At 40.9% G+C, this 26956-nt stretch overlaps 3 protein-coding genes across 3 annotated transcripts in view; 1 reads left to right on the top strand and 2 right to left on the bottom strand.

Annotated features, from left to right (window-relative positions):
- LOC130097323 (gastrula zinc finger protein XlCGF7.1-like) overlaps positions 1-26956 on the top strand; it is a 362909-nt gene that overhangs the window by 320596 nt on the left and 15357 nt on the right. The gene's annotated exons all lie outside the window — the stretch shown is intronic.
- Positions 1-26956, bottom strand: part of LOC130097297 (uncharacterized) — a 298549-nt gene that overhangs the window by 264766 nt on the left and 6827 nt on the right. The window lies entirely within an intron of this gene.
- Positions 1838-26885, bottom strand: LOC130097287 (gastrula zinc finger protein XlCGF57.1-like). Its single transcript, XM_056264086.1, has 2 exons — positions 26607-26885; positions 1838-3533 (listed from the first exon to the last, which is right to left on the bottom strand). The coding sequence occupies exons 1-2, from the start codon at positions 26883-26885 to the stop codon at positions 1953-1955; spliced, it is 1860 nt and encodes a 619-aa protein (XP_056120061.1). The 3' UTR covers positions 1838-1952.

The raw sequence follows: 26956 nt of genomic DNA, 5'->3' as shown, positions 1-26956 counted from the left end.
CTGTTTCTTTCAATTAAGGAACATTTCTAAAATAAGAGCCTTGGTGTCAAAAGCCGAGTTGGAGATGATCATTCATGCTTTTATCTCGTCTCGTTTAGACTATTGTAACAGTCTTTTTATTTGCCTTAATAAAAAAGATCTTTGTCGTCTCCAGACTGTCCAAAATTCTGCTGCTAGGCTTTTAACCCACACGAGTAAAAGGGCACATATTACTCCAGTTTTAGCTTCACTTCATTGGTTACCAGTGAAATTTAGAATGCACTTCAAAATGTTGGTTCTAACTTTCAGAGCCCTACAAGGACAGGCACCCCCATACATCTCTGACCTGATACAGCTGCGTACGTTCTCACGTAGTCTGAGATCAACAGGCCAGAGACTATTAGTTGCCCCCCTTTCACATTTTAAAACTAGGGGGGATCGTTCATTTCAAGGTGTGGCACCCAGGTTGTGGAACGCTTTGCCTTCTTCCATACGCTGCTTGGATTGTGTGGAAATTTTTAAAACCCAGTTGAAAACTCTGCTTTTTAAAGAGGCTTTTAACTAGACTGTAGGGTGGTTGGGCTGGTCTAATGTGTACGTGTGTTTAATTTGAATATGTGCTGTAATGTATTTATAAGAGTTGTGAATTCTTTCTTTTGTTGGGAAGCACTTTGTGATTTTTATCTGAGAAATGTGCTGTACAAATAAATTTTACTTACTTACATCAAAGTGTGAGTCATTAAATGAAGATTAATTGGGTAGGAGACATGATGCAGGTGAGGTTACATTGACCGTTGGTTGGTTGTATAATAAAATACATACCATAGTATATACATAATAGTACACAAGACAGTAAATCATTCAAACAGTTTCTGGGATGCAGGTTCATTTCTAGATCAGTTAGTCTATTAATGCAGCAAAGTCTGTATTAAAGATTGTTTCTGACTTCCCATTGTCTCTCTCTTGCGCATGCGGCCACATTCCTTTGACAGCAATAAAAGCAACTTATCTGATCATATCCATGGTAACCCAAAGGCCCCCCTTGCACCCGCTAGCGGGATGGGGCCACAGGTCCCAGTGTGAGCTATATAGATTATTTGTTAACCATAACAAATAATTGTGTCTGATTGGTCTCAGTTCCTACACACTATACGTTTGCTTTATCTGAATCTCAGTTTATTTTAATTATTGGATCTGTAGAAACATTTTACTCACAAAAATCACACATTGTCAGTAAAATGGTCATTTTATTTGTGGTTATTGTATAGAGTTTTTGTACATATCTGTGTATGTAATAACAGGCTTTATATAAAGCAGCATAAATGTTAGATTTCTTCTAAGTATTAACATTAATTGTTTAAGACAAAAAAAATGTTTTACAGTCGTGCTCAGAATTAATGGTACCCCTGGTAAACATGATCAAAACTGGCAGTAAAAAATAAATCTGCATCGTGTATCCTTTTTTCGCAATTGCCAAAAGTCTAACCTTTCATTGAAATTGGGGGGAAAATCACATTATGAAATAAATGTTTTTCTCCAAAACACGTTGCTTTTGGCAAAGAGAACACTGTGCTCTTGACTTAAGTTTATTACTTTTTAATAAGAGTCCAATTAACTCAAAACGCTTAAAAGGTTGTTTTTTAATTACTTATAACTATAATTAATTGTAATTACATACAATACACAGTGTGGGACGGCCTTTTTCTGCCCTTTTTCTTTAGACCAAAAAAAAAAAATGGTATCAAATTCAGGGAATTGATTAATTTATGAACATATAACTGATTGTTGTTGTTTTTCTGCATTTCTTTCCAGTCTCTTTTTATTTCTTTGAGTAAGCATTCAATTAAAATAATTCAATAATTTTATTGTTCTCCAACATATAAAACACAAATCTTGTGGCATTTCACAGCAATACTAGTTTATTGGTTAACTAACTACACATTTACTTTATGTGAATCCAAGAAAACATTTGCTCACTGTGACACAGAACAATGCTTTCTAATATGAGTCACTAGATGACTTGATTGGGTGAAACTTCTCTCACACTGAGTACAGTAGTACGGCTTCTCTCCAGTATGAACTCGCTGGTGTGATTTCAGGTTTCCAGCCTGAGTGAAACTCTTGTTACAATATGAGCACGTGTAAGGTTTTTCTCCAGTATGAATTCTTTGGTGCAGTTTCAGATTCTCAGATGCAGTAAAGCTCTTCCCACAGTCACAACACACATGATCTCTCACTTCATTGTGTGTTTTCTGGTGCTGTTTAAAACTTCCCAGCCTTGAAAAACTCTTTCCACAGAGAGAACACGCATAAGGCCTCTCATCTGAATGAAGATTCAGGTGTGATTTTAGTTGTGATGATGAAATAAAATCTTTACCACACTGATCACAGTTAAATGTCTTTTCTCCAGAGTGAATGAGCAGATGATAACTGAGACCTGATGCATGAGTAAAACTTTTCTCACACTGAGTGCATGTATACGGTTTCTCTCCAGTATGAAGTCGCTCGTGTGATTTCAGAGTTCCAGACTGAGTGAAACTCTTGTCACAATATGAGCACTTGTAAGGTTTTTCTCCAGTATGAATTCTTTGGTGCAGTTTTAGTTCACCAGATGTAGTAAAGCTCTTCCCACAGTCACAGCACACATGAACTCTAACTTCATTTTTTTCTCCAGAGTGAATGAGCAGATGATAACTGAGACCTGATGCTTGAGAATAACTCTTTCCACACTGAGTGCATGTATACGGTTTCTCTCCAGTATGAATTCTCATGTGTGTCTTAAGGGTTCCTTTTTTTGTGAAACTTTTCTCACACTGAGTGCATCCGTACGGCTTCTCTCCAGTATGAATTCGCTCATGTAATTTCAGGGATCCAGACTGAGTGAAACTCTTGTCACAATATGAGCACTTGTAAGGTTTTTCTCCAGTATGAATTATTTGGTGCTGTTTCAGATGAACAGATGTAATAAATCTCTTCCCACAGTCACAACAAACATGATCTCTCACTCCATCATGCGTTTTCTGGTGCAGTTTAAAACTGTTCAGCCTTGAAAAACTCTTTGCACAGAGAGAACACACATAAGGCTTCTCATCTGAATGAACTTTCAGGTGTGATTTTAGATGTGCTGATGAAATAAAATCTTTACCACACTGATCACAGTTAAATGTTTTTTCTCCAGAGTGAATGAGCAGATGATAACTGAGACCTGATGCATTAGAAAAACTCTTTCCACACTGAGTGCATGTATACGGTTTCTCTCCAGTGTGAATTCTCATGTGTGTGTTAAGGTTTCCTTTCTTTGCGAAACTCTTTCCACACTGAGTGCATGTATACGGTTTCTCTCCAGTGTGAATTCTCATGTGTGTGTTAAGGTTTTCTTTCTGTGAGAAAGTCTTTCCACACTGAGTGCAGGTGTGCGTCTTTTTGGCTTTTGTTCTTTGAAATGTAAAGTTACGATGTTCCTCCTCCACTTCATTCAGTTCTTGTCTTTGCTCTTTCACTCTCACCTGGTCTAAAATACACAGAAATACAGTTAGAATCAGTTCAAGTGAACCCTTATTTAATAGCAGAAAACAACAGAGATCAGATATTTCACTTGTTATTCTGTCATTCACTTGTTAACATAGTTAAAATTTGTTTGACAACTGCTATACAAGGTTATGATCATTTAGATGCATTTCTCCATCATCCATATGCTTAATAATTCACATCTACCAAAGCATCAACAATGAAGAAACAAGAACGGACACCAACCTATTTGTTCCTCAGTATCTTCATGTTTTATTCTGGATGGTTCTGGATCACTCATGTCTTCAATCTCCTCTTTAATAAACTCCATCTTTAACAGTCACACAGATTTCAGCTGCTACTCCTGGAGTTTGTCCTTCTCTTGTAGGATGATGGGAATATTCCCAGTATTTATTGGTGAATTGTTGTGGGAGGGGCTTCACTGCAGGTGTGAACTGTGATCACTGTGTTTTTATCCAATCTGCATTTAAAAAGTACAGGGCCATCATGTTAAACTGAGCTGCTGAAAAACCTATTTGTCTCCAAAAGTTCCCTGTTTTCAGCTCATTCATTATGGTGATGTCTGAGATCTTCTGTAAATTGCCACATTAAATCGTTTTATTGGTGTCAACAGGCTGAAACAAACTACAGCATCATCACCTTTAACTTCAGTTCTTGTCTTTGCTCTTTCACTTCCATCGAGTCTGAAACATTAAAACATATTAAGTTGTTAGAATGAGTTCAAGGATGAATGTTAATTTTCAAGTGAACCCTGATTTCATAAAAGAAAACAAGTGAGATCTGTTTATCAAATTGTCACGAAACACCAGACACAGAGGGATCCAAGTGCAGCGTAGGTTTATTTACAGGGTAGTCAGACAGGCAAGGGTCACAGACAGCAGACACAGCATAGGAGACAAGGCTAAATCGTGGTCCAAATACCGGGCAAGAGATCAGAGGCAGGCAGCAGACGATACGAAATCCAGGAACACAGGCAGAAGGTCGGGAAACACAGGCAGGATATCAGGCATGGAAATGCTCTAAAGCAGACTAGGAATCAAGACTAGGAAACACTAGAAATAGACCACGACAGTGACATACAGTCATACAATACTACGCAAAGAGTCATAGTGACAGTGATGTATAAATGTGTGTGGAGCTGCGTGTGGAACTAGATGCAGGTGTGAGAGTGATCAGTGGAAACAGGTGTGTGAGTAATAAGTCCAGGGTGTGTGCGTGAAGAGTCCAAGGGAAGGCAGTGCAGAGGTGGAGCGCCCTCTCGTGGCACTCGAGGGCAATCCAGCCGAACATCGTCACACAAATAACATATTTTTTATGTACTAAAGGTTAATTTTGTCATTCTCTTGTTAATATTCAAAATGTGAACGACAACTGCTGTACAAGATTATGATCTTAGTGCATTTATATTCCTAGATTATTTGCATATTTTTCACAGCTCTTATGATTGGCATCAAACAAAATATTTAGCATTTGAACTATTTGAAAAAAAATCATAAAAACAGGCATGATTTTTTTTTTTACGTTGAAAATGATGTTTTGTGTAAAAGGTAACTATAGAATTAAACAAGATAATAGGCTAAATGTTTTGTCTTTGAACTTTCATTATACAAATCAAATTACACCAGTGAATTCAAAGTGGTGAGTGATGTAGGTGAGTGATGTAGATAAGTGATGTAGGTGAGTGATGTAGATGAGTGATGTAGATGAGTGATGTAGGTGAGTGATGTAGGTGAGTGATGTAGGTGAGTGATGTAGATGAGTGATGTAGGTGAGTGATGTAGATGAGTGATGTAGATGAGTGATGTAGGTGAGTGATGTAGGTCAGTGATGTAGGTGAGTGATGTAGGTGAGTGATGTAGATGAGTGATGTAGGTCAGTGATGTAGATGAGTGATGTAGGTGAGTGATGTAGATGAGTGATGTAGGTCAGTGATGTAGGTGAGTGATGTAGGTCAGTGATGTAGATGAGTGATGTAGGTGAGTGATGTAGGTGAGTGATGTAGATGAGTGATGTAGGTGAGTGATGTAGGTCAGTGATGTAGATGAGTGATGTAGGTGAGTGATGTAGGTGAGTGATGTAGATGAGTGATGTAGGTGAGTGATGTAGGTGAGTGATGTAGATGAGTGATGTAGATGAGTGATGTAGGTGAGTGATGTAGGTGAGTGATGTAGGTGAGTGATGTAGGTCAGTGATGTAGGTCAGTGATGTAGGTGAGTGATGTAGGTGAGTGATGTAGATGAGTGATGTAGGTCAGTGATGTAGATGAGTGATGTAGGTCAGTGATGTAGATGAGTGATGTAGGTGAGTGATGTAGATGAGTGATGTAGGTGAGTGATGTAAATGAGTGATGTAGGTGAGTGATGTAGGTGAGTGATGTAGATGAGTGATGTAGGTCAGTGATGTAGATGAGTGATGTAGGTCAGTGATGTAGATGAGTGATGTAGGTGAGTGATGTAGATGAGTGATGTAGGTGAGTGATGTAAATGAGTGATGTAGGTGAGTGATGTAGGTGAGTGATGTAGGTGAGTAATGTAGGTGAGTGATGTAGATGAGTGATGTAGGTCAGTGATGTAGATGAGTGATGTAGGTGAGTGATGTAGATGAGTGATGTAGGTCAGTGATGTAGATGAGTGATGTAGGTGAGTGATGTAGATGAGTGATGTAGGTGAGTGATGTAGGTGAGTGATGTAGATGAGTGATGTAGGTGAGTGATGTAGATGAGTGATGTAGGTGAGTGATGTAGATGAGTGATGTAGGTCAGTGATGTAGATGAGTGATGTAGGTGAGTGATGTAGATGAGTGATGTAGGTGAGTGATGTAGATGAGTCATGTAGGTGAGTGATGTAGATGAGTGATGTAGGTGAGTGATGTAGGTGAGTGATGTAGGTGAGTGATGTAGGTCAGTGATGTAGATGAGTGATGTAGGTGAGTGATGTAGATGAGTGATGTAGATGAGTGATGTAGATGAGTGATGTAGATGAGTGATGTAGGTGAGTGATGTAGGTGAGTGATGTAGATGAGTGATGTAGGTGAGTGATGTAGATGAGTGATGTAGATGAGTGATGTAGATGAGTGATGTAGATGAGTGATGTAGATGAGTGATGTAGATGAGTGATGTAGGTGAGTGATGTAGATGAGTGATGTAGGTGAGTGATGTAGGTGAGTGATGTAGGTGAGTGATGTAGATGAGTGATGTAGGTGAGTGATGTAGATGAGTGATGTAGGTGAGTGATGTAGGTGAGTGATGTAGATGAGTGATGTAGGTGAGTGATGTAGGTGAGTGATGTAGATGAGTGATGTAGATGAGTGATGTAGGTGAGTGATGTAGATGAGTGATGTAGGTCAGTGATGTAGATGAGTGATGTAGGTGAGTGATGTAGATGAGTGATGTAGGTGAGTGATTTAGGTGAGTGATGTAGATGAGTGATGTAGATTACCGCCGCGCTTGTTTAACAGAGAATGGTCACCATGGCAACAGCGCCAGACAAAAAGAGGTCTGCATAATTCTCACCAGCAGAACTGTTTTGGCTTGGGAGAAAATAGTTGCTTGAGTCAATGCTTAAGTTTACATTTTAATTACTGTTATACAGTGTTGGGTGTAATTAATTACCAAGTAATCTAAATACAGTAATTCAATTAAAGGGATTACTCTAAATTCTTCAGTAATTTAAAGTAAAATTGGATGTAATTGCATTAAATACTGCATATACTATATAACAATTCTGTTTAAAACAATAGTGGATTTAACATATTTTTAATGTTACCTTCTCCCTCTACACACTTTGGTCAATTCAAGAATAATTAATGCAATTGTATATTGTTAATTTGAAAGCATTAAAGTGCAGTTTCTTGTCTCTCCTTGTATTGTTCAAGTGGTCAAGGTTATTATGGGATTTATAAAGTAATTAGTAAGTAGACCAATACATTCTAGAGATAGAAATTAATCTAATTACACTGTTGAAGATGTCATTTCTAGTTAGTAATTAATAACCATTTTAGAGTAACTTACCCAACTGTTATAATATTAGAGGTGAAACTGGAAGAACAGTAGCCTATGTTATTCAACCTAATTTTAATTTTTCATATAGGTGCAATCCTGCAGGTACGGAGCCCCCTAGTCCCACTTTGTCAAAAAAAAATTATTATAACTATCTCGTGGCCTCAAGATAAGTAACTCGTGGCCTCAAGATACTATCTCGTGGCCTCAAGATAGTATCTCATGGCCTCAAGATAGTAACTAGTGCCCTCAAGATACTATCTCGTGGCCTCAAGATAAAGACACTATCTTGAGGCCACGATATACTATCTTGAGGCCACGAGATACTATCTTGAGGCCACGAGTTACTAGGGCTGGGCGGTATGACGGTATATATCGTTACCGCGGTAGAAAATGTCAACCGTAACAGATTTTTTTATTCCGTGTATACCGCGACATGCAAATAAGTGGGCGTGGTTAACTCGCGTCCAACGTGCGTGAGACTGAAACACTGAGAATTGTAAAAAGAAACACGGAGAAAGCAGATCAAGAGGATCCACAAAGGAATTACATTTTCTAAAGGGTTGTTGTTGTTGTTAACGTGATATTTTCGGGAGAAAAGGCGCAGCAGTTCACTAGAGCAGTGCAGCACCCAGTCTACAGATTAGAGGAGCACGCTCGCAAGTCGCAACGGGGAAAGCTGGACAACAACAGTTCATATATCAATATCGTAACGAATAGAAATAACCTTAAATAATGTATAGTTATCAGCATCTTTCCGTCTCTTATAGTTTTAAAACACGCAAACAGTTTGCCGCCCGTGGTAATGAACAACCTGCAACAAGTGAATGTGTAATCCTGTAGCCTATCTGAGGCAAAATTACTAAATATGCATCGCGAGTTATATATTTCTAACTCCAAACAATTGGCCACTGAACCAGCTGATAAAATCTTCCTTTGATTCGACGTGATTACAACTTGACACTCAAATTAACCGATCGCATTTTACTGATGCAGAAGACGCGCGCGTGCACACGCACTGAGGGAGCGCGGTGTTCACCGGGCTATGGTCAAATAATGACGCAGTTACAAGGTGTGTATCATTTAAACTAGGCTACTTTGCCAACACTAACAGTAGCTGCTGTTCGGTTTTCAAACTGCTGCTCTCCTTCTAGTCACTTCTGAACTTCTATTGATTAAAGCGCAGGGTGACGGGTTGCCAGATATCACAAAAAGAGCTAAACAAGCCCCTTAAAAACGCAGTGTAGCCTAAGCAGACATGGCAAAAATGTACCGGGGAACACATTTAAACATAACTAGTATTACTATCCTACAAAATTAAAAGGAAATAACTAATTTATCATGAATAGAATACTTCAATATAAAATATTCAGATATTATAAACTGATTGATGAAGGAAAGCATAACATGAGATTGAAAAATTATTCAGAAACACTTTATTTAAAGTTTAATTGCACCTATGAGTTGTATTTAATATCAATCAGTTGGGGGTAGTTCATCTAAAAGTTGATGAGTGTGTTTTGTTTATATTTAGCTATCTAAATAGTTTACCAAATAAATAATTTACCAAATAAGAGAAACAGAAAACAATGTGAAGTACTTTTCATTTCTAAAGTATTTGGGTTTATTTATTATACAAAGCCCTTTTTGTCGATTTTTCGAGAATAGCTACATATAAATAACTATATCGTGAAATATATCGTTACCGTGAAATAAAATTAGTCATACCGTGAAATAGAATTTTGGTCATACCGCCCACCCCTACGAGTTACTATCTTGAGTAGGGATGGGAATCGAGAACCGGTTCTGAAGTGAACCAATTCCCTGGAACCGTTAGTATGCCTGCTTAACGATTCCGCTTATCGGTTCCGCTCGTTGCAAATGTGTCATGACGTCACACACGCGCTGCGTTATTTTGATTCAGAACGCAGCAAACATGGTCTCGAGACAGAAGCGCTCGTTTGGTTATATTTCACGCGAAAAGACGACAATATAGCCTATGAGGTGCAGTCTAGGGCTTAAATCAAACTTCATTCACGCACACATATATGAAACACTTGCATACACGAATACTAAGTAGTCAAACATACGTATACTGCTGAATGCTCAGACAAATACATATGAAATGCACAACGACACACCTAAAGTCACTCACGCATACTCTACACCAGGGATTCCCAAAGTGTGGTGCGCGCACCCCCAGGGGTACGCGAGCTGTCACCAGGGGGTGCGCGAGAGAAAAAATGCAATGGCGGTCTGTTTTTTTAAATGGGATTTTTTCCATACAATAAAAAAAAAACATGTAAACATTTCCTTTGTAATCGCTTATATTTTAAATTAAAAAACTATTATTTATTAGTTTTTAATAGAAACGTATAAGACACTGCTCTGCAGCCGCTAGGCTATAATATGTCACGTTATCAACTTCTAAATTCAAATGTGCTTTCGCGCGTTAGCCAGTGCTGTCATAGCCTATATCACAACTATTGAGTGTTTTCAACCACATAATGTTTATTTTAAGTTTCACACATTTAAATACACATAAGTACTAACAAAACAATGATTTTGATGATATCTATGGATAAGGCAATAATAATCCTTTTCATTATAAGATGACACATCTTATTCATTGTGAGAACGTAGTTTCAGATTTTACCCTATTCTTCTCCCAGTTCACCAGCCTCTTACTTACGTTCATGTATTTCGTGAGAAGGGGAGAAACTGACGTGTTGTAAATCCAACAGATCCGATTCTTCTCTGAACTGTGGCACAAACTAATGCCGCGTTCCAGGCAACCTGTAACCCGTGTTTTTCCAACTCGTAACTGGGAGTACATCGTTCCAGGCAACCTGTAACCCGTGTTTTTCCAACCTTATACCCGTGAAAGTGCACTGGAACGGCAGTCAAACCCGTGACTTCCCACCCGTGAATTCGTACTAGATCGATGTACTCCCAGTTACGAGTTGAAAAAACACGGGTTACAGGTTGCCTGGAACGCGGCATAACATGACGCCGCCCATCGCGCATACAGCTCAACTAACGCAATCGTTATGAAGGCGTTTAAACAACACAACGCGTCCACTTACACATATTTGACAATCGGAATATCAGTGTTTCATGTATAGCTAATACATTTGTGAATATTTTTGATAAAAAAGGAAAAATGACATAAAAGCAGATCCTCATTCATTCAGCGCTGTGTTGTGGTTGCGCTGTGTCCCGTGACAAGCAATGACGCGTCACCATGGAAACATTAAAGTGACAAATTCTAAATAACGGTCGCATTGGTGTGAAAGGGTTAAAAGTGGAAGCTTGTGCGTAGCTTTGTTGCATTATATTGAAACTTTGTTGATGTTGTTATTGTCATGTGTGTTCTGGTTATTTGAGCATGATAAAACATGAGTCTTTATATGGCAATAAAACAAAGCATTGTTGCGTTTAAAAATAAAATAAAAAATTAAGTGGGGATTGGGGGTGCGCCAACCCGGTTGGGACATAGAAGGGGGTGCGCAAGGAAAAAAGTTTGGGAACCGCTGCTCTACACACACGAGATGCGCGAAACTCTCCAGGCACACACTCATATGAGACGCGCGCGCGTGCACACACAAACTCAAATGAGACGCACGCGCGCACACACAAACTCTCCACGCACATACTTATATGAGACGCGCACGCGCACACACAAACTCTCCACGCACATACTCATATGAGATGCGAGCACACACACACTCAATGAGAGTATGACGGCGCCTAATAACAATATGGTCACTTGCAATGACCTCCAATATGCAGAAACATTTGGCCACACAGCATGAACGTTCAGACTTTAGTCCCATGAAACTTAAACTGGAATGTCATTATGTCACTGTTTCTGTCACTGCGACTTCACGAACAGGTGAACACGCGCACGCACGCACACATCACTTTTGAAGTAAAATTGAGGATGCAGTGCATGTAATGCATCGAGATATCGAATTGAACTGAATCGATGACATGATAATCGTAATCGAACAGTGAGACCAGTGTAGGTTCACACCCCTAATACTCTGTGCTGTGTCAGCGAGCGAGTTAATAAAAATTAACAAACAAATAAGTTATAAGTTCAATAAGTTAATACAAACAAACAAATTTGTACTTATTCCCTCACCCAATGTGAATCGATAAGAGAATCGATAAGGAATCGAATCGATAAGCAATATCGATAATGGAATCGGAATCGTTAAATTCTTATCAATTCCCATCCCTCTTGAGGCCACGAGATAGTATCTTGAGGCCACGAGTTACTTATCTTGAGGCTACGAGATAGTTATAATAATTTTTTTTGACAAAGTGGGACTAGGGGGGCTCCGTATGCAGGCATTAAAAGCAGCTGCTTATAAAAACATAATTCAATCAGGTGGCTTGAGCATATCATGGGTGTAGGCTACCCGACTTTACAAACATTTGACATATTAAATAATTAAAAAGCATCCATATAGCAGTGCAGCAGCATTTTTGACATAGGTCTAATTCTGTTTTCACACAATTAAATGTTCATTCTTATTTGACTTCTATTCAGCCAACAGAAAGAAGGCAGAGGCTCGGAAAACGAGGGGAGGACCTGCACCACCACCTCCACAAATGCAGAGGAGATGAAAATGCAGAGGAGATGAAGATGCAGAGAAGATGGAGATGCAGAGGAGATGGAGATGAAGAAGAGATGGAGATGCAGAGGAGATGGAGATGCAGAGGAGATGAAGATGCAGAGGAGATGGAGATGGTAATGCAGAGGAGATGGAGACGCAGAGGAGATGGAGATGGTAATGCATAGGAGATGGAGATGCAGAGGAGATGGAGATGGTAATGCAAAGGAGATGGAGATGCAGAGGAGATGAAGATGCAGAGGAGATGAAGATGCAGAGGAGATGCAGAGGAGATGAAGATGCAGAGGAGATGAAGATGCAGAGGAGATGAAGATGGTAATGCAGAGGAGATGGAGATGCAGAGGAGATGGAGATGCAGAAGAGATGAAGATGCAGAGGAGATGGAGATGCAGAGGAGATGAAGATGCAGAGGAGATGGAGATGCAGAGGAGATGAAGATGCAGAGGAGATGAAGATGCAGAGGAGATGGAGATGCAGAGGAGATGGAGATGCAGAGGAGATGGAGATGCAGAGGAGATGGAGATGCAGAGGAGATGAAGATGCAGAGGAGATGAAGATGCAGAGGAGATGGAGATGCAGAGGAGATGGAGATGCAGAAGAGATGGAGATGCAGAGGAGATGGAGATGCAGAGGAGATGGAGATGCAGAAGAGATGGAGATGCAGAGGAGATGGAGATGCAGAGGAGATGAAGATGCAGAGGAGATGGAGATGCAGAAGAGATGGAGATGCAGAGGAGATGGAGATACAGAGGAGATGAAGATGCAGAGGAGATGCAGAGGAGATGGAGATGGTAATGCAGAGGAGATGGAGACGCAGAGGAGATGGAGATGGTAATGCAGAGGAGATGGAGATGCAGAGGAGATGGAGATGGTAATGCAGAGGAGATGGAGATGCAGAGGAGATGAAGATGCAGAGGAGATGAAGATGCAGAGGAGATGAAGATGCAGAGGAGATGCAGAGGAGATGAAGATGCAGAGGAGATGGAGATGGTAATGCAGAGGAGATGGAGATGCAGAAGAGATGAAGATGCAGAGGAGATGGAGATGCAGAGGAGATGAAGATGCAGAGGAGATGGAGATGCAGAGGAGATGGAGATGCAGAGGAGATGCAGAGGAGATGAAGATGCAGAGGAGATGAAGATGCAGAGGAGATGGAGATGCAGAGGAGACGGAGATGCAGAGGAGATGAAGAGGAGATGAAGATGCAGAGGAGATGAAGATGCAGAGGAGATGGAGATGCAGAAGAGATGTAAATGCAGAGGAGATGGAGATGCAGAGGAGATGGAGATGCAGAGGAGATGGAGATGCAGAAGAGATGGAGATGCAGAGGAGATGGAGATGCAGAGGAGATGAAGATGCAGAGGAGATGCAGAGGAGATGGAGATGGTAATGCAGAGGAGATGGAGACGCAGAGGAGATGGAGATGGTAATGCAGAGGAGATGGAGATGCAGAGGAGATGGAGATGCAGAAGAGATGGAGATGCAGAGGAGATGGAGATGCAGAGGAGATGAAGATGCAGAGGAGATGCAGAGGAGATGGAGATGGTACTGCAGAGGAGATGGAGACGCAGAGGAGATGGAGATGGTAATGCAGAGGAGATGGAGATGCAGAGGAGATGGAGATGGTAATGCAGAGGAGATGGAGATGCAGAGGAGATGAAGATGCAGAGGAGATGAAGATGCAGAGGAGATGAAGATGCAGAGGAGATGCAGAGGAGATGAAGATGCAGAGGAGATGAAGATGCAGAGGAGATGGAGATGGTAATGCAGAGGAGATGGAGATGCAGAGGAGATGGAGATGCAGAAGAGATGAAGATGCAGAGGAGATGGAGATGCAGAGGAGATGAAGATGCAGAGGAGATGGAGATGCAGAGGAGATGGAGATGCAGAGGAGATGCAGAGGAGATGAAGATGCAAAGGAAATGAAGATGCAGAGGAGATGGAGATGCAGAGGAGACGGAGATGCAGAGGAGACGGAGATGCAGAGGAGATGAAGATGCAGAGGAGATGAAGATGCAGAGGAGATGAAGATGCAGAGGAGATGGAGATGCAGAAGAGATGAAAATGCAGAGGAGATGGAGATGCAGAGGAGATGGAGATGCAGAGGAGATGGAGATGCAGAAGAGATGGAGATGCAGAGGAGATGGAGATGCAGAGGAGATGAAGATGCAGAGGAGATGCAGAGGAGATGGAGATGGTAATGCAGAGGAGATGGAGACGCAGAAGAGATGGAGATGGTAATGCAGAGGAGATGGAGATGCAGAGGAGATGGAGATGCAGAGGAGATGAAGATGCAGAGGAGATGAAGATGCAGAGGAGATGAAAATGCAGAGGAGATGAAGATGCAGAGGAGATGCAGAGGAGTTGAAGATGCAGAGGAGATGAAGATGCAGAGGAGATGGAGATGCAGAAGAGATGAAGATGCAGAGGAGATGGAGATGCAGAGGAGATGCAGAGGAGATGAAGATGCAGAGGAGATGGAGATGGTAATGCAGAGGAGATGAAGATGCAGAGGAGATGGAGATGCAGAGGAGATGGAGATGCAGAGGAGTTGGAGATGCAGAGCAGATGCAGAGGAGATGAAGAGGAGATGAAGATGCAGAGGAGATGGAGATGCAGAGGAGATGAAGATGCAGAGGAGATGGAGATGAAGATGCAGAGGAGATGAAGATGCAGAGGAGATGGAGATGCAGAGGAGATGGAGATGCAGAGGAGATGGAGATGCAGAGGAGATGAAGATGCAGAGGAGATGGAGATGCAGAGGAGATGAAGATGCAGAGGAGATGGAGATGCAGAGGAGATGAAGATGCAGAGGAGACGGAGATGCAGAGGAGATGGAGATGCAGAGGAGACGGAGATGCAGAGGAGATGAAGATGCAGAGGAGATGGAGATGCAGAGGAGATGAAGATGCAGAGGAGATGGAGATGCAGAGGAGATGGAGATGCAGAGGAGATGAAGATGCAGAGGAGACGGAGATGCAGAGGAGATGAAGATGCAGAGGAGATGGAGATGCAGAGGAGATGAAGATGCAGAGGAGACGGAGATGCAGAGGAGATGGAGATGCAGAGGAGACGGAGATGCAGAGGAGATGAAGATGCAGAGGAGATGGAGATGCAGAGGAGATGAAGATGCAGAGGAGATGGAGATGCAGAGGAGATGGAGATGCAGAGGAGATGAAGATGCAGAGGAGATGGAGATGAAGATGCAGAGGAGATGCAGAGGAGATGAAGATGCAGAGGAGATGAAGATGCAGAGGAGATGGAGATGCAGAGGAGATGAAGATGCAGAGGAGATGGAGATGCAGAGGAGATGAAGATGCAGAGGAGATGGAGATGCAGAGGAGATGAAGATGCAGAGGAGATGGAGATGCAGAGGAGATGAAGATGCAGAGGAGATGGAGATGCAGAGGAGATGAAGATGCAGAGGAGATGAAGATGCAGAGGAGATGGAGATGCAGAGGAGATGGAGATGCAGAGGAGATGGAGATGCAGAGGAGATGAAGATGCAGAGGAGATGGAGATGGAGATGCAGAGGAGATGGAGATGCAGAGGAGATGGAGATGCAGAGGAGATGAAGATGCAGAGGAGATGAAGATGCAGAGGAGATGGAGATGGTAATGCAGAGGAGATGAAGATGCAGAGGAGATGGAGATGCAGAGGAGATGAAGATGCAGAGGAGATGGAGATGCAGAGGAGATGAAGATGCAGAGGAGATGAAGATGCAGAGGAGATGAAGATGCAGATGAGATGAAGATGCAGAGGAGATGAAGATGCAGAGGAGATGGAGATGCAGAGGAGATGGAGATGCAGAGGAGATGAAGATGCAGAGGAGATGGAGATGCAGAGGAGATGGAGATGCAGAGGAGATGGAGATGCAGAGGAGATGGAGATGCAGAGGAGATGAAGATGCAGAGGAGATGGAGATGGTAATGCAGAGGAGATGAAGATGCAGAGGAGATGGAGATGGTAATGCAGAGGAGATGGAGATGCAGAGGAGATGCAGAGGAGATGAAGATGGTAATGCAGAGGAGATGAAGATGCAGAGGAGATGGAGATGCAGAGGAGATGAAGATGCAGAGGAGATGAGGATGCAGAGGAGATGAAGATGCAGAGGAGATGAAGATGCAGAGGAGATGAAGATGGTAATGCAGAGGAGATGAAGATGCAGAGGAGATGAAGATGCAGAGGAGATGGAGATGCAGAGGAGATGGAGATGCAGAGGAGATGAAGATGCAGAGGAGATGAAGATGCAGAGGAGATGGAGATGCAGAGGAGATGGAGATGCAGAGGAGATGAAGATGCAGAGGAGATTGAGATGCAGAGGAGATGGAGATGCAGAGGAGATGGAGATGCAGAGGAGATGAAGATGCAGAGGAGATGGAGATGGTAATGCAGAGGAGATGAAGATGCAGAGGAGATGGAGATGGTAATGCAGAGGAGATGGAGATGCAGAGGAGATGCAGAGGAGATGAAGATGGTAATGCAGAGGAGATGGAGATGCAGAGGAGATGAAGATGCAGTGGAGATGAAGATGCAGAGGAGAAGAGGTGCTGAGCATATGTGTTATTTTTGATATGGCTATTTTTGATACTTCCATTTATTTTACTTTGGGTTGGTTTTTTTGTTGTTGGTCCCAACAGATTCTGATTGTCATATCTGTCTTTTGGAGTTGTAAGTACTCAATACACCAAAAATTATGACAAATAGTATTATAAAGTGTTCTCAACCAAATGCTCATCTTCACAGGACGATGGGGATGAAGAAACAGTTTCTGCTGCCACAGAGAGGCCTACAGAGGTAATGTTAATATTATGTGTCTACACATCAATCTATTTTATGTGGAGTAACCTATAGAATCTAAGTTTATATCTAAGTATAAATGGACATTCTCACATTTTTAGTTGCCAGTTAGGAGTTATTTAGACTTCATCTTATTAAATAAATAGAAAAAAGCAGTTAAAACAGCAATGAATAAATATACTGAAAGAATGAATGAGGTGTTTAAACACCACTTCCTCTTTAAAAAGGGGGAGGAGGCCGAAATAAACTCTAGGTTTACCGAAGAAAACCTGCTCCCGACCAGGTTAGGTTCACAGAGTAAGTTACCATGGTAACTGACTGAGTATAAGTTACCCCTCTTTCAGAAACGGGCTTGACTTACTCTACTTTCTCAGATTTGACATACCTCCCATTCTGAAACAGAAAACCCAGAGTTTGCCTCATTTCAGGGTTAACATACTCAGAGTTTTAACTTAACCTCCTTTCTGAAACGGGCCCCCGGTCGCGCGCGCACTCTCGTCTTCAATCTGTCTTGCTCTCTCTCTCTCTCTCTCTTCCTCCCTCGCGCATATTAATGAATTGAGTTGACTGTGTTTCGACCTTTTACCATCGTGTCAATTCTCATAGATATGCAGTGTCCACAAGCAGGAAGCAAAGGATCCCGAAGAGAATAAACAGTCCAAGAGTAATCCACGGGAAGATAATTACACAGGAAGAAACGCTCAGAGATGTTCTCCAGGGCAAAACAAAAATTCACTTCTTCTTCTTTTTTTCTTTTTTTGGCGGTTGGCAAACAGCTCTTAGGTGCATTACCGCCACCTTCTGAATAGGAGTGTGGGTCTGAATTCCACATCTCTACACTCTATGGAATAAAAAATACTGTTCCCCAGAATTTCTTTGCAATATATAATTTACACTCAGTTTTATCTTTATTTCCGCTAACTGTTCTATAAGTGTTTGTCTTTCCTGATTGTATTTAGGACAACGTTCTATAACATGTTCTATAGTTTCTTGATTACCTCACAGTTACACCATCAGCATATTTCCTCTTTATAATAATGTGCTGTTCAATCCTGTATGTCCATATTCTAGAGAAAATATCCTCCTCCTGCTTGTTTCTGCTGGTATTTCTGCTCCAATTTTTTCATTTTTTTTTTTCATATAAATGTCTGCCCGTGCTTTCATTATCCCAGAAATATTTGGCCGTGCCCGTGCTTTCATTATACCAACCAGACATATAAATATTTCCATTTTCCATTCCCATTTATTTTTAATTTCTGCTTTACTATATTGTACTTGAATATTAATTCTGTCTTGCTTCTTTTTTTTCTTTTTTTTTTGCCTGTTTAGCATATTTATCTGCAATTTCATTCCCCATTACTCCACATGGGCTGGGACCCAACCCAACACAATATTGACTCCTGACTTTATCAATCTACTCACTAATGCATTATCATAAACAATATCTTGCCTGGATTCAGAATGCATATTTTTTATACTTAGTAAAAATGAACTTGAATCAGACCATATTACTACACCTTTCAGTCCATATTCCTCCACCCATAATAAAGCCAACAATATAGCATTCATTCAGATACACAGCAAGATCATTGGCCTTAATCAGTTTTAATTCAGGGATTGCATATGCCACTCCTTCTCTCTTGTTTATTTTTGATGCATCTGTATCTTAATATTATTTCCATATTTCCCCCCCACATACATTTCAAATGTACAGTTATCTACAGTATGGTAATCCCATTCTCTCTTTCTTCCAGTAACGTTAGATCTATTGCAACCTCTTCAAGCATCCAAGGAAGAACACACACATATGCTACCGTTGGACTTATACTTAACATATTAACTTCCATTTCTCTAGCAATATTCTCTATTGTCCAACCAAAACTTGAGCTCTGTTTTTTCTCCTTCTCTTGACAGGGCAATAGAAATGAGGAACTTCTTCATATGTGTTTTTTTATTGGCAGTTTGCAAACAAAGTGCATTACCGCCATCTTCTGGATTGAGGTGTGAACTCATTGGGATGTCATTTTATTTTTGTTACTAAACTAAAAATAAATAAAATAAAATAAATTAAAAATAAAAGTAAAATAATAAAATCTAAATCCTAAATTTTTCTTTCATAAAGATCATAACATCCTCAATTATAGATTGCGTGCCAGGCAAACTCAATAGGTTTTTAGAAACTCAGTCCATTATTTCAACTGAGAAGACTGAGAGGGGATCTGAAGTTAATTTTTGTTCAAATAATCTGTTGGTAATCGGATTGACGGCTCAATCGGACTGAAAAGCCTTCATGTAAACACCTTAATCGATCCGATTGAGCTCGATCCGAATGAAATTTCCATCCGATTGAAAGGGGTGGTTTATTCTGTTTCTAATCCGATCGAGAGGATATGTGAACACTTCATCGCAATTGAAAACCGAAACTGAAAGGACTTGCGTGTGCAGTGACGTTGAAATAGCGTAATGACGTATGACGTGCGGAACAAGCTTTTCTTCCTGTTGAATGAAGTGTCATATAAATGATTGTCCCGTCATTCTAAAGTTCTGCTTTCACTGCGTCTGGGAAGTGGAGCTGGACAATGTCCCACAGTCCTTGTTTCAGATTCTCATCTACAGATGACTGGTTTTGGGCATTTTTCTGCATGATAAATATAAGCAGCACAGAACAACGGTTCAGATGCTCATTGTATCCAAATTATGACCAGAAATGGATAAATATTAAGTCTGCTGTTTAAAATAAATAAAGAATCAATGTATGAGAATTGTACAGTTATTATACATATATCTGTATATGTAATAACAGGCTTTATGTTAAAAAAAAAAAACACCTGATCAAATTCAGGGAATTGTTTTATATATTAACAATAACCGATTGTTATTGTTTTTCTACATTTGTTTCCAGTCTCTTTTAATTTAGGCATTTCTTTGAGCAAGCGTTCAATCAAAATAATTTTCAATAATATTCTTGTTCACCAAAATATAAAACACAAATCTTGTGGCATTCACAGCAACAGTTTATTAGTTAACTAACTACACATTTACTTTATGTGAATCTAACAAAACATTTGCTCACAGTGACACAGAACAATGCTTTCTAATATGAGTCACTAGATAACTTGAGTGGGAGAAACTCTTCTCACACTGAGTACAGTCGTACGGCTTCTCTCCAGTATGAACTCGCTCGTGTGATTTCAGGTTCCCAGAATGAGTGAAACTCTTGTCACAATATGAGCACTTGTAAGGTTTTTCTCCAGTATGAATTTGTTGATGCAGTTTCAGATCACCAGATGTAGTAAAGCTCTTCCCACAGTCAAAGCACATATAATCTCTCACTTCACTGTGTGTTTTCTGGTGCCGTTTAAAACAGTTTGGTCGTGAAAAACTCTTTCCACAGAGAGAACACACATAAGGCTTCTCATCTGAATGAACTTTCAGGTGTGATTTTAGATTTGCTGATGAAATAAAATCTTTACCACACTGATCACAGTTAAATGTTTTTTCTCCAGAGTGAATGCGCAAATGAAGACTGAGAGCTGATGCTTGAGAAAAACTCTTTCCACACTGAGAGCATGTATACGGTTTCTCTCCAGTGTGAATTCTCGTGTGTCTGTTAAGGTGTCCTTTCTGTGAGAAACTCTTTCCACACTGAGTGCAGGTGTGCGTCTTTTTGGCTTTTGTTCTTTGAATTGTAAAGTTACGATGTTCCTCCTCCACTTCATTCAGTTCTTGTCTTTGCTCTTTCACTCTCACCTGGTCTAAAATACACAGAAATACAGTTAGAATCAGTTCAAGTAAACCCTTATTTAATAGCATAAAACAACAGAGATCAGATATTTAATGTTTTGTTTTGTCATTTACTTGTTAATAAAAATATGTTTGCCAACTACAAGATTGATCATTTGGATGTATTTCTAGATCATTATCATCCATATTCTGATTATTCATTCACATCTACCAAAGCATCAACAATGAAGAATCAAGAATGGACACCAACCTATTTGTTCCTCAGTATCTTCATGTTTTATTCTGGATGGTTCTGGATCACTCATGTCTTCAATCTCCTCTTTAATAAACTCCATCTTTAACAGTCACACAGATTTCAGCTGCTACTCCTGGAGTTTGTCCATCTCTTGTAGGATGATGGGAATATTCCCAGTATTTATTGGTGAATTGTTGTGGGAGGGGCTTCACTGCAGGTGTGAACTGTGATCACTGTGTTTTTATCCAATCTGCATTTAAAAAGTACAGGGCCATCATGTTAAACTGAGCAGCTGAAAAACCTCTTTGTCTCCAAAAGTTCCCTGTTTTCAGCTCATTCATTATGGTGATGTCTGAGATCTTCTGTAAATTGGCACATTAAATCGTTTTATTGGTGTCAACAGGCTGAAACAAACTACAGCATCATTACCTTTAACTTCAGTTCTTGTCTTCTCTCTTTGACCTCCATCAGGTCTGAAAACATTAAAACATATTCATTTTTTAGAATGAGTTCTGGAGGGATAAATGTGCATTTTCAAGTGAACTCTGATTTAATATCAGAAAACAAGAGACATTTGTTTATCAGATATCAGATCCACTTGTTAATAGTAAAAATGTGAATGACATCTGCTGTAAGATTATGATACAAGTGCATTTATGCAGTGCTCGAAGTAGGGCGGTACTCACCGGTACGCAGTACCGGCACTTCTACATTTTACTCTTAAGCGTACCTGCACTTTTTCTTGCGTACCGCTACTTCTCGCATGTAGCCGGTACTCTACTGACAGAAAAAGCGTCACGGCCGTTTAACCCCCTGCACACATCTGTGGCGCGTTACGGCTGCGAAACGGCTACCGGAGCTGATCGCGGCCACCGCAAGCGTGAGCAGCGCGTATTTTTTTCGGCTTGCATGTTAATCAATGAGTGCATTCACACCGCGAGGAGGAGCAGCGCGTGAGCAGCAGTGAAGCGGGGGTTCGGCGCCGAGTTGTACTACTCACGCTCATTTAAAGTGAAAGCACACTTTTGATGGAGAAAATAAATATGATTTCACACAAAAAGTGCCCAAAATGCACAGAATTTGCATGTCTAGTCACTAGTGTGTTTTAACTAGTGGTGCAACGGATCATCATTGATCCGTGATCCGTTCGGATCAATATCTTCGGTTTGGCACACACGTGATCCGCGGATTGATTTATGAAAAAAAAAAAAATCGTACGCATGTTCAGTTCACACACACATCTCCACAGCGTGGTCATGGCGAGCGGAGGAACGGAGGAGCTTGAACGCCCCGCGTCATTTAAATCCCCTGTATGGGAGCATTTTGGCTTCCCTGTCAAATATAATGATGAAGGAAAGAGGTTAGTGGATAAAACCGTGACGGTGTGTGTAGTAGGGTGGCCATATGTCCGGATTTTGGCCGGACAGTCCGGAGTAGCGCTGAATTGGCCTAACAAAATTAACTTATAAAAATCCTGCATATTGATAGCGGCTCCCTGATGCCCGCAAATTAGTTAAAATCTCCCGGAATCTAGAGTGCGCATGCGAGACAGAACATACTGTGCTCCAAACCGTGTAGCGCGCACGGCAGAGAGGGAGAGAGCGAGAGACCTTGCGTGTGTGCGCATGTAAGACAGAGAGCATCCTGATTGGCCTGTTTCAGTAAGTCAACCAGTCAACACCCCCCCCCCCCCCCTAACATCTCTAAAAATAAGATATTATGCCTTGTGCACTTTAAGTTGATTTTTTATATTTTAATTTAATAATTTAAAAGTGTTAATAAACAAAAAGACAAAACTTATGTTTATTTGTCTTGTCTTTTTTGCTGATCCGAAAAATGATCCGATCCGTGATTCTGATCCGAGAAACAATCCGAACCGTGAGTTTTTTGATCCGTTGCACCCCTAGTTTTAACAAAAACTGGAGTAGGCTACGTCAGAAAAGAAAATGAAGACTCAAAAATATTTATACTAGATTTAGCCATTTAAACTTGTCTTAATTATTCAGTTTGGGTAAAACTAGGCCTATATGTTTTATTAATAAATAAAACGAGCAAACTAGTCAGAATATCTTTCTTTTAGTTTATGTAATAGCCTAAACAGATACATGCCCAAATCAAACCCGAGTGTAGGCTATTTTAATGTTTGCTGTTGTAAACATGTATGACTGAAAAGACAATATCAGAGCTGTTTTCTTGGTTGTTTTTGTTGTTTACCATTTACATGCAATTGTTGTATACCTCCCATCTTAACAAACATCAAGAATAAAGTTTATTAATGACCAACTTCTAAAAAGAGAATGTTTCTTTGTAAATAAATGCGCGCACACACGCACACACAACTTGTTTAAATACATTTATCTTGTTAATAAATAACAATACATTGTTGTTGTACCAGCAATATTTCCAAGTTTTGTTTTTCACTGTAGAAATTTCAAATGTCATGATTTGTCAATGCAAGAGAGTACCGGTGTACTGACGAGAGTTCTGACGATTTGTGCTGCCTTGTCGAAAAATGCTACCGTAGCGCGAATCGATCACAGAATGTCGATTAATATTAGGCTATATGAAATACAATTATGATACAATTCTAAGTTATGAGTAGCTACTGTATACTGTAGACAACTGTTTTTATTTTAAAAACGGTGTGAAAAGTAAAAATGATCAAATATTCATCTTTGACATGTCAAAGCACACCTTTCCTTAGTAACTGAAACTTTCAGTTTTTCTTGTTCAGCTAGCTGACCGTACAAATATTCATGGTAGTTAGCATTTTTTAAAGGGAAATTACATTATCACACATGGGTGTCTGGAAGGTGTCACACTCTTCTGAGGTCTGGAAGAGGAAAAAGACGGATCTTAATCTATAAAATTAAACAAGATAATAGGCTAAATGTTTTGTCTTTGAACTTTCATTATACAAATCAAATTACACACCAGTGAATTCAAAGTGTTGAGTGATGTAGATGAGTGATGCAGATGAGTGATGTAAATTACCTCTGCGCTTGTTAGAGAAAGTCCCGGTCGCGCGCGCACTCTCATCGTCTTCAATCTGTCTTGCTCTCTGTCTCTCTCTCTTCCTCCCTCGCGCATATTAATGAATTGAGTTGACTGTTTCTCGACCTTTTACCATCGTGTCAATTCTCATAGATATGCAGTGTCCACAAGCAGGAAGCAAAGAATCCCGAAGAGAATAAACAGTCCAAGAGTAATCCACGGGAAGATAATTACACAGGAAAAGACGGTCAGAGATGTTCTCCAGGGAAAAACAAAAATTCACTTCTTCTTCTTTCTTTTTTTGGCGGTTGGCAAACAGCTTTAGGTGCATTACCGCCACCTTCTGAATAGGAGTGTGGGTCTGAATTCCACATCTCTACACTCTATGGAATAAAAAATACTGTTCCCAAGAGTTTCTTTGCAATATATAATTTACACTCAGTTTTATCTTTATTTCCGCTAACTGTTCTATAAGTGTTTGTCTTTCTTGATTGTATTTAGGACAATGTTCTATAACATGTTCTATAGTTTCTTGATTACCTCACAGTTACCATCAGCATATTTCCTCATTATAATAATGTGCTGTTCAATCCTGTATGTCCATATCTCATTCTAGAGATAATATCCTCCTCCTGCTTGTTTCTGCTGGTATTTCTGCTCCAATTTTTTTTTTTTTTAATTTCATATAAATGTCTGCCCGTGCTTTAATTATCCCAGAAATATTTGGCCGTGCCCGTGCTTTCATTATACCAGACATATAAATATTTCCATTTTCCATTCCATTTTTCCATTTCCATTTATTTTTAATTTCTGCTTTACTATATTGTACTTGAATATTAATTCTGTCTTGCTTTTTTTTTTTTTGCCTGTTTAGCACATTTATCTGCAATTTCATTCCCCATTACTCCACATGGGCTCTACATGGTCTCATGGGACCCATCCCAACACAATATTGACTCCTGACTTTATCAATCTACTCACTAAATGCATTATCATAAACAATATCTTGCCTGGATTCAGAATGCATATTTTTTATACTTAGTAAAAATGAACTTGAATCAGACCATATTACTACACCTTTCAGTCCATATTCCTCCACCCATAATAAAGCCAACAATATAGCATTCATTCAGATACACAGCAAGATCATTAGCCTTAATCAGTTTTAATTCAGGGATTGCATATGCCACTCCTACTCTCTTGTTTATTTTTGATGCATCTGTATCTTAATATTATTTCCATATTTTCCCCCCCACATACATTTCAAATGTACAGTTATCTACAGTATGGTAATCCCATTCTCTCTTTCTTCCAGTAACGTTAGATCTATTGCTACCTCTACAAGCATCCAAGGAAGAACACACACATATGCTACCGTTGGACTTATACGTAACATATTAACTTCCATTTCTCTAGCAATATTCTCTATTGTCCAACCAAAACTTGAGCTCTGTTCCCTTTCGAAGGGAACTCAACAATACGTCATCGACGCTATGGGGAACGCCTCAGGCGTGACAGGTGTCTGAAATCACTATCAAATCACGTCAATCACATTGACCGGCGACAGCCCGTGAATCATTAACGTGAATGATTAACGTGCGACCTGGAAGTATATAAGGGCGCCTTGCAAACATGACAAATCATCTTTTCGTCTTCAGGGACTGTTTTGTCTGTAACTGCTTTGAAAATCAGGTAATTATGAAATGCTTTCAGAAGTGTGTAGACCCGTGCTCAAGATATTTGAAGCCGGGTGACACACGTGAACTGTGCATTTTTTGTCTGGGAAGGAAGACGCGCACAGGCAGTTCTCGAGGGAACTGCCTGTACAAATTGTGATCGCGCCTGTCCCTCTTCTCGAGAGAAGAGGGTTCAGCGTCTGGATGTCACAGATGAAGCTCGCCGATCGCCTTGAGAGGGGTGTAATCCTCTCAGACGATGCGGCGGCTGACGAGAAGCTGCAATTGGATGAAGTAAAAAAAAAAAAAAAAATAGTCCGGCAGCAAGTGCTCTCCCGGACAAACAGGAGATGGCTGATGAGGGTGGTAAAGTAATAATAAAATATTTTCCTGTATCTTCTCAGCCACCCTGCCCCGTGTATGCTGAGCTGGTTGGTATTATAGAACGCGCCGCGGGCAGGCTTCAGCTGCCGTGGCTGCTCGTTGGGGGAAAAATCGCTCGCGATGAGAGCGGTTTTTCCCCGGTCATAGAACCACCAGCTCAGGTGAGCCTTTCATTTCTTCCCGATCTCATACTGAGATCGAGAGGACATTGAAGAACCCATACTCTGCCTGTATCCACCAACATCAGTGGGCTAGTCTCGCTGATGTTGAGAGGATAGGAGAGCGTGGGTATGCGTCGATGGGAAAACAATCGACACTGAGAGCTCAAAACCCTGCCAGTGGAATGGCAGAGAATACACGTCAGCGGGTCAGGCCGGTGCTAGCCTGCACATCATGGCGGTGTTGCAGGTACACCAGGCCGATCTCGACCAGGGGGTGGGGCCCCTGAGGCGGTTACTGAGCTGCGCCGCAAATGAAAAAATTTATGTATATATATATATAGCTCTCCTGGATGGCGATGATACTGTCCACGGAGAGACATTTGTGGTTGAACCTGGCGATTTCGGGAAGAAAGAGAAAGGCTTTCTCCTCGATTCGCTGGTTTCGCCCTCTGAGCTTTTCGGCACCTCCGTGTTGGCGGTGGTTGGAAAGTTCGGAGAGGGGAAGGCGCACTCAGCTGTATCCAGGACATACATACCGCTGAGATCCGTGTCCATGCCCAGACAGATGGGAGGGCCTGGCCTATCATGGTCCGAGGACCTTAGATGAGGCCAGAGAGCCAGTGTCACCTCTCGTGCGCCTCCTCCATGGAGTAGTAGGTCGCAGAGGAGGCGTGACTCCCGCAAGAAGAGGGATCTGAGGGAGGTGATCCGGCACAAACGCACGTTGCGTTGGTCTTGGATCATCTTCCCTGAGGGCGTGATTATATATTTGCCCTTTCCTCTCTTCCCCGACTCCCCAGGCGCTTCTTACATCA

The sequence above is a fragment of the Rhinichthys klamathensis genome, unplaced genomic scaffold (genome assembly GCF_029890125.1).
Source record: "Rhinichthys klamathensis goyatoka isolate OS25496 unplaced genomic scaffold, OSU_Roscu_1.1 h1tg000216l_1, whole genome shotgun sequence".
Taxonomy (NCBI): Eukaryota; Metazoa; Chordata; class Actinopteri; order Cypriniformes; family Leuciscidae; genus Rhinichthys; species Rhinichthys klamathensis.
Note: the sequence above shows the minus strand (reverse complement) of the source record. Positions and strands in the feature narration are given on the sequence as shown.

Excerpts from the sequence above, each read along its gene's own strand:
- LOC130097287 (XM_056264086.1), bottom strand. The coding sequence starts at position 26,885 with ATGATCCAAGACCAACGCAACGTGCGTTTGTGCCGGATCACCTCCCTC. Across the intron at positions 3,534-26,606 it reads CAACCACCGCCAACACGGAG|GGTTCACTTGAACTGATTCT; the intron begins GTGCCGAAAAGC and ends CTATTAAATAAG.